An 8,739-nucleotide genomic window follows, 5' to 3' on the forward strand; every position below is an offset into this window, starting at 1 on the left:
TTCAGTCCCCATGGCTGGGCTGCCTTGGACATTCCTACCTTGGGCTTACTAGTGTTGTCTTTAATCTTCTGCAGTAGGTGCCCTTTTAAAGTTCACCTCTGCCCTTCCAATTCTCTGTGCACACCACTGATTAAGTGCTTCACCTCTTCATAAGTTTCCATAAGTTACCCCTATCTCTTGGGTTGGGGGAACACGTCTTTTCCATTTCTGCATTGATAAATCTTTTATTGACCTCAGGGTCTAAGTCAAAGGGCAGTGAAAGCGCTCTTACCAGGATAAGTTACACCTGGCTTGACCAAGCCCGCCTTTTCATCCTGGTCTGACGTTTGTGTATCAGACTAAGCCAGGATGAAGTAGTAGCATAGGTTAACGCCCGTATTTCTTAATTCTACTTTTGTGCAACAGGCCCTTGGAATCCTTATAGATCTTAAATGTTTTCTTTGAGTGTGCAATGAGAGATGCAGCGCAAACATTAAGTCACAGCAGAAAGAAAAAAACAACAAAGCTAAGTGAAAGTGCAGGGAGGCAGATAAGAAGATGAATACCAGGAATTAGCATTCAAATGAGCTTTCCTGCGTCACTTCTGCATGGTATGATAGCAGTATTATGTCCCTGCACAGCTGCTGACTGCCCCATGAGTGCAGGTGAAAAATAAACCTAATGCACCTAAAGTTTTTTTTTTTTTTTTTTTTTGAATGGAGGAAAACAGCATGTGCCTTCGTAAAGTAGGTCCACTCTAGGTGAAAATTGTACCTTCACAGCAAACGTTACATTTTATGTCCTATTACTTGAGAGGAGGTGCAGAAACTCAGCTGGGCTTATTGACACTGGGAGCACTGAGCCACAACCTATAGCTGATTAAACGGATAACATTTTGAAAGTGCCACTGAGTGGAAGAAGCACTCGGATCCTTCATTTAAGTAAAATTACCTAGACTAACCTGAAGCTGTGACTGATAGTCTAATTTACAGGAAATCCAGCTGCTTTGTGAAGTTTGAAGTAAAAGTTCAACATTCAAGAAATAAATATAAACCATGTTATCAGGAAAAATGTATTTAAAGTATGAAAGTAAAGATACTTGTCCCTCTAATTTAATTTTAAACATCATATAGATATTATTTAAATGTTATAAACCCTAATCTGAAAATTTACCAAACAAAGCACATTTACCACCTGAAATAGGTAGTTAATATTATATTAATAGGCCCAAAATAAAATACTTACATTTTATACTAAAAATACAGTATTTGATGAAGCTACGTTCCACTGCCTGGTGCTTGCTTTGATGTTTTTATTCTTTTATACAGTGTTTTTTTTGTTTTTTTTAATGAGGAATGACGCTTTCACATTGTATGGTTTTAAAAGAAGATACCAGTATGATGACACTGTTGACATGTTTATTAGGAACAGTCATACTTGTGTCAAAAGTTACTTTACAGCTGCTTGAAGTCCATGTTCAACTCAGCCCAAGGAGTAACAACTGAGGAGTCAAGATTATCAAGATATTTTTCTCAAATTACTCATCATCGTCATCATCTTCATCGTCGTCGTCATCATCATCATCGTCATCATCATCCTCGTCGTCATCCTCATCATCATCATCATCCTCATCGTCGTCGTCATCCTCATCATCGTCGTCTTCAGTGTTGACTTTGCCAGAGAGAACATCCTCTATCCAGTCCTCCAGCTCCTGAGCACTGGGCAGATCCTCCTCATCTTCCATCTCCAGCCACACACTGTCAGCCTGCACACAAACACAGCACAGCAGTGTCAGGAGAAACTCAACATAATACTCGTGACATATACAGGCACAGGCTCTCAGGTTATCATGAACTTACGTCTGTAACATTTATGACTCCAATCTGTGGCCTGAACAGGTCCACCTTAAAGGTCTTCTCCCAGTAGGGGATCAGCTGAAGGGGGAGACAGATCACATTAGTCCTGCAGCTTATGCTAAGTTAAATATCTATGAAGAGGGTTTAGTTTGGGTTGATGTTTCACTATTGTCTCATTTTTCTGTCTCTGTGCTCATCTAGAGGTTTCACATCTCACCAGGGGGAAATCATCAGGGTCAATCCAGATGATGCTGAGGTCGGGGAGGTGAGTGTTGTCCCTCGCCACCTCCTTCAGGATCTCCAAAAACTCAAAGCCATCTTGAACAAAGTAAGACCACACAACATAAGCTCATTTGGAATGGATATAAAACATTCATTTATCCAGTGTTTTAAACTCTGGGGAGGCCACTTCATGGTCAGTAAGAGAGCATCACGTTAATGTGCAGTCAGCAAATGGCTATTGATTTTGATTTTCATGATTTTATGAAGTAATTAAGCATACAGTAGATGAAATGACTTACAGGTTATAATTTCCAATACAGTACATGTTTCTCTTCTCTCTACAATATTGTAAGTTTTCTGCCTTACTATGTAGTGTGATTTGAGATAATCTATGTTGTATTTTGGTACTATACGAATAAAATTGAGTTTAATTTAATTGAATGTGGTATTGATGTTTGAATAGGGATGTGGCTTGAACACAGTGCAATCAAAATATATTACGGATTCTTACCAGGATCCTCTTCCTCTGCAAAAGCCACAATGTGAATTCCCTCGATATCATCCTCCTAGTCAAATTAAAGGAAAAGTGACAAGTGTAAAAGGACAAGAATAAAACTTAAATTTAACTTGTTTCTCTGCAGCTGAGCTGTTAACACTCACCCAGGTCTCAAACATATCTTCTGCACGTAGCTTTCTCAGAGTTGGTCTAACGGGGCATAAAAGACTGAATTGTCAAAAGTATGTTTTTATACTACACAGACTTTAAGTGTTCAGGTCAACACAGCTCTTAGCTCACCGCCTGTGTTCATTGATGAATTCCACTATATCCTCCTCAGCGAGAGGTTTGCCTGGGATGGTGACGGGCTCCTCCATGAAGGGTTCGTAGAAATCCACCTCGTTCATCTTCAGAGTGAGCTCCTTGGCCACCTGAAGAAGAAAGCACCGATTATAGAGAACTGTTTTGCATTTGTTGAATGAATAGCGTGCTTGTTGATTACTTACCGACTTCTCAAACGTAGCAAAGAACTTAATGTATGGGTGGAACTGTTCTGCAGCTTCTTTAAATGCATCATAGTCTGAAAATAAAACGAAGACGGGGATGAAAATGTTTAGTGGTTTTGTTTCAGTCCACTTTGTTTGTGCTTCCTTGGCTGTTGTAAACATGACATTTACACCAAATAGCTGAACTTTGACCTCTAATTAGTATTCCCATAGTTGGTTGGAGGGGAAGAAGCTCATGCCACAAGTAAACTAGACTCAGTTCTTCCAAAGCATGTGAGAGGGGATGAGCCAGTGTCAGCTGTGTGTGTGCAGCAGTGTTAAAAATGGATCTGTAAATCCATGAAGATGAAGGGGTTGAAATACATTTTAATGAAGGACATCACTGACCCATTGAACAAGGTAGAGAATATTGATGTTTTTAAAAGCAAAATTAAGACCTACATCTTTGGAAAACGCATGCATATCTTTAATTTCAGGTAGCGTCCCACACTCACGATCAGAGTCTTCACTCTTGAAGTAACCAATGAGCTTAATGTCTTCCTCCATTCTATCGAAGGCTTTCAGCTCCAGAGTGTTTCCTATCACCTCCACGGGTTCCTCCAACAGCTAGAGACAGACCATCAGAGGAGGGAGAGGTTCTGGGGTCACAATGGTGTCCATTAGCACTAGCAGCTGGGAATCTGCCCTTAAATTGGTCTACTCACATCCAACAGAAACTCCACCAGGGTGTTAGCAGAGAGCAGGCCGTCATACTCAATCACCCGATCGGCTTTAAATATATATACACTGCCCACCTCCTCCAAACCTGTGATTGAAGGGAATGATATGCCGTTAAGTCGTGTAAATCCCAGATAAAGGAGGCTCAATGTAGTTTATACTGCACAAATACTCACCCAGTTTCTTTGCCACCTTTGCATCTTTGTGCGCGTCAACCATTCCAAAGCCAATGTCCTTCTGTTCTGTAACCTGAGCTGCAAGCTGCAGCCAAAAGTAGAAAATGCATATGAAAGGTTGGACTGAGCACAAAAAAAGTAAAGAAACAAAGAAAAAGAAAAAAAAAATGTATTTAATTTTGTCAGATGGAAAACTTCAACTTAGATAAAAGAAATAAAAAAAGACTGCAGTGTTTGGAAAGGTCATATAATAATACCAAAGCTGGCAAACTGACAAAGGCACCCAGGAGCTTTTAAGACACAGTAATATAATAACCCTGACTGTCTTGTTCTAAATATAACTAGACTATATATATATATATATAATTAAATTGGTAGTAGGTTCTATGAGCTCTGAGCTGATTAAAACTGGGGCTCACACAAATGGATCAACGTCGTTTTACTCTTATGATTAATGCACCGTTCAGTGCACAGATATGATGAAGTGGAATGTGTAATTTTGTTTTTTGTTTGTGAGGATGATCATGGTGAATACAAATACAGCAGTAGCAGTGAAGAGGAAACTGTAAATGTATACAATTAAATATGTATATATACATATACATACAACTCCTGATTCATCTGAATTATGTATTAATTTGGCAGTACATTTGTTCCTTCAAACCAATTAACAAAGAAAATCAAGGCAAAACATTTCTACTGTATAGGTATATTTGTATAATAATACATCACAGTAGCTGTCATTAATGTATACTATACTCTCTGTGCCTGAACATTTTAATATGACAACTGGGCTCAAATGACCCTCATCAGATCAGAGCAGCTCATCCTCAGTAGCAAAGTATTTTCCTTTCTGTATGGCATTTTTGTTCATTAAATTTAACAATTGTAGAGAACATCCAGTTACTTAACTGAACTAGAACACAAAATAATGCAAGCTTACTTATCAAGCGTAATTATTTGTCCACAAAAGGCTGCATTGGAGAAGAAAACATGTCGTATATTTACGTCAGTCATAAAACGTAAACTTCTGACAAAAGAAGAGATGATTTATGTCATAAATTTCTACATTACTGTATTGAAGTGCATGGAGTTGCACACTGACCTTGAGGAAGTCACTACCACTGACAAAGTTTTCTTTTAATTTAAACTTGAACTTTTCAAACTTAATTTTCTCCTCTTTCAATACTTTACCTCCAGCACCAGCTCAGTCATCTGGTGTTTCCTTTGATGCTCCTTGTTCTCTGGAATGGGTTCATGGTAGAGCAAGCAAAGCGTGCTGTACTTCTTCAAGGCTTTTTTGTAGTTCTTATCACTGATGTCTAGAACGCGGTCTTTCCCGTCATAGTGTGGGAAATCCAGGGCCTTCTGAGCTGAGGCCAGAGGCACAAAGCTCAGGCAGGGGAGCAGGAACAACCACAGGGAGAACATGGTCCACAGTTCCCACTCACACTCCCAAACGCCAAACGAGTATGGTTTAAGTCTCAGAACAAAACTGGATCAGCAGAAAGGTCACGTATGTGAGGGGTGGGCGGGAAAAGCTGCAGAAAGTTTTCGATGTGAGAAAAAGTCTTGGAGTGGCTGTTTTAAAACATTCAGAAATTCAATGTCTACGACATCTTCACAGCCTTGCAAACCCCTTCTTCCAACACGATTCCTCCTCAACACCTTCTCTGTGCCGAGACAAAGTCAAAAGACACAAGCACCGTCGGGCCTGTGAGGTTCCAGCAGAGGAGATACCATACATAGCTGCACTTCTCTCCCCCCTACCCGTGTAGGACAGGCCCATTTTTAGGACACCAGTTGTTTCATTTCTAAAAATAAAATGACAAGGGGGAAATGGAGGTAGCAGGAAATGGCACTGGGGGTTAAATAGTGAGCTACAGTACCTTCTGCCTGACATCTCTCTCTGAGGGAGTCAGTCACATGGAAGTGCAGTTACAGTGAGATGTTGACTTAATACTTAAAGTGAATGGGATGCAAAGTTTGCTGCAAGACTTGTTGTAATGGTTGCTTGTGAAAAAATCGGCCAACTAAATTTGTTTCTGTATTGATTGTCCCATTTTGGCTCTACAGGCTTTTCTTACTTTGTCAAACTTGTATCTGTGGACAGTGAACAGAAAAATAAAATAGGAGAGATACTCCGTACCACATTTAGCTGCTAATTTATATTTTTCTTTACAAACTTGCACACTGTCCACACGGGCACTATTTCTGAACTACAGACAAAACAGCAACAGCTGCACCTCTATTCTTACCTCCCTCCCTAGACTTCTTTGTGTCCAAACTTGTCGAATGCACAGCCGTGCTGCTGTTGATAAGAGTATCTGCTGCCCTCTGCAGGCACACAGTATACTCTATGGTCAACTTAATCTCTGCTTGTTTTGGGACTGCGGTAGAAATAATATTTAATAAAGCCAATTATCAATTGTATGATCCACGTCTGTTTTCCCTTCTGTGACATGTGAAAATGTCCTCAGTGAAAAAGGGCTATAACCACTGTCAGTTGCACGTGTTCAGTCAACTGATATCAAAAAATTATAAAAAAATATACATCATTAAAATCAACAGAAAGTGAATTGGAAGTGAGTGGAAAACAAATAGATACATGGTTGAAAACAAAGTAGTGGTAAAATGTAAATGTTAATATATTGCATCTAAAAATAATGATAAAAGGAGACCAAGTTTACAACATTAGAGTATTGTATCTTGTACTTATGACTCGAGTCATGTGTCTTGACTCGAGTCTGACTGAAGATGCAAATTTGAGGCCTTGAGACTTGCTTGACTAACGTTGGTAAAAGACTCGACTTCGACTTTCTTGAAATTACTTGACCTGTGGAATATTTACATGTAACTTGGGTTTGCGTACAAACCTGGCAATCGAGTGACATCAACAAAAAGGCTCTGCATTTTTAATTTATTTTAGTTTTGTTGTATGGGACCATTGGGAAGTCCTTACATTGTATGAGTAATACAGTATTTCTGTTACAGATGAAACTCCAGCAGTTCAAATTTTTTTTAAGCATATTGAAATATGGAATATCTGGGAAATCATCTTCATCTTCTATATTCATACGACTAGTAACTTGCTTGATTCTTGCCAGAGTGACTCTGGCCTTGCAGTTTAAGACTTGACACTTGCATATGTGTACCTGACTCCCATCTCTGCTTAACAGTAAGAGCTTTCACTTCCAACTAATGTTACATCATGTTAAAAAATCAATTGTTAATGCTTTCATCAGACATGGTTTTCAGAGAACAGCAAACTTAAATGGGTAGAAGCCATTTTCCGATTGTACTATTGTTGATTAGCAGAAAAGACTCATACTTGTTGTCCGGCTGCTTGTGTCAAACATATACAGTATGTGTTTTATAAAGCTGCAAAGTTGGTCACTACCACGCCACTCTGCTGTAACTGAGCAGTCCAGTCCTCCTTGATGTACTGGTGGTAGGGGTCGTTGGAGTGCTCCCTCCTCTTGGATTTCACCGTGCTCACCAGGATAGCCGCGGTAATGAAGGCAAACATGCCGATCATCACCACCAGATACCAGATAATGTTCCTGACATTCTCCTCAGCCAGGGTCTTGTCTAAAGCCTCGGCCGCAGCTGTCGTGTTACGTCTCCAGTTGTTCAGATAGTGACCCAAAGCACTGGTCAGGGACTCCTCCAGTTTAAGGGTCAGGTTGGGCCAATCAGAGCTGTTCCCCTAGTTAGTAAGCACAGGGTATAGTATTTCTGCTACTTAGAAAGGTTGTGGTTAATTGTATACTTGTCTGTAAACATAATGTATCCTATCCTAGCATTCACAATAATTAAAAGTGAAAATCTTATTTGCTTTATTAAACCACAACCAGAAAGAAATTAATTCAACATTTCAAATTCAAATTTTGTGAAAACCACCGCAAAAATAAGTTATATTCGTGCAAATACAGACTGAGAACAGAATTGTGATATGTAACTGATAGCAAAGCAACATGCAGCGCCACATAATACAGCTCTGAAAGGTCATTATAACAACCCCGATTTTATTTTGTTGTCATTAATGTCAGCTTTCGTTAATCTTTGTGATTTAAAATACATTTACTTCATTAGCAAGAAATAGGTTCAGCTGCCCATCAGAAAACTGACAGAAACACTACATTATTTCCATACTGCACCAACCTGCTGCCAGGATTTTGAAGGCCACATCTTGGAGTTAAACGAAAAAGAAAAACAAATACGCCTGGTTTAAGTAAATGGTCAAAGTCATTGGCTCACTGCTTCACTGGAAACGCAGTCAAGCACGACCCGCTCTTCTGCTTGGCTGAACAATGGCGTTTTGATATTGTGTACATGTGGTTAAGATACTCTGGTTATGACCTTCAGAGTGTTTGTCAAATAAAATTCTGATATCTCCTCCAGGAGGTCGTTATAACTCACACATGCACAAACAATGATTCATTAACATCAACATGGCAGAAACAAATGCAAGGACAAAGGCTTGTGTGTGTACTTGCCTGTCATTTGTCATCTTCACACACAGGGGGCGCACAATACAAGACTTTACAATTATTTTTACTCTACCTCTCACTAGATGGCAGTATATTAATACACATTTATGGGTCAATATTAACATGCACTTACATTTAAATATCTATTTTGTAATACAAGTGTCAATTATTGCTTGGTCATCTTATATACACATGTTTTCATGTCATTCATTTAAATGGGATCTTAATTTAAGGTGGTGCTTATCACTTTTCAGCACCCAGGAGTCATTAGTGGTCCATTGCCTTGTTCAAGGA

General features: G+C 39.3%; 1 protein-coding gene across 1 annotated transcript; it reads right to left on the reverse strand.

The window, feature by feature from the left end:
• Window positions 1–1,389: 1,389 nt before the first annotated feature.
• casq2 (calsequestrin 2) lies at window positions 1,390–5,651 on the reverse strand. Its single transcript, XM_083908253.1, has 11 exons — window positions 5,147–5,651; window positions 3,953–4,037; window positions 3,764–3,864; window positions 3,554–3,665; window positions 3,060–3,133; window positions 2,854–2,984; window positions 2,718–2,763; window positions 2,569–2,623; window positions 2,053–2,153; window positions 1,839–1,913; window positions 1,390–1,744 (listed from the first exon to the last, which is right to left on the reverse strand). Exons 1-11 carry the CDS (start codon window positions 5,381–5,383, stop codon window positions 1,517–1,519), a joined length of 1,245 nt encoding a protein of 414 aa, XP_083764379.1. The 5' UTR covers window positions 5,384–5,651; the 3' UTR covers window positions 1,390–1,516.
• Between the last annotated feature and the right edge of the window lie 3,088 nt (window positions 5,652–8,739).

Source organism: Microchirus variegatus, assembly GCF_963457635.1.
Source record: "Microchirus variegatus genome assembly, chromosome: 22".
NCBI classification, from domain to species: Eukaryota; Metazoa; Chordata; class Actinopteri; order Pleuronectiformes; family Soleidae; genus Microchirus; species Microchirus variegatus.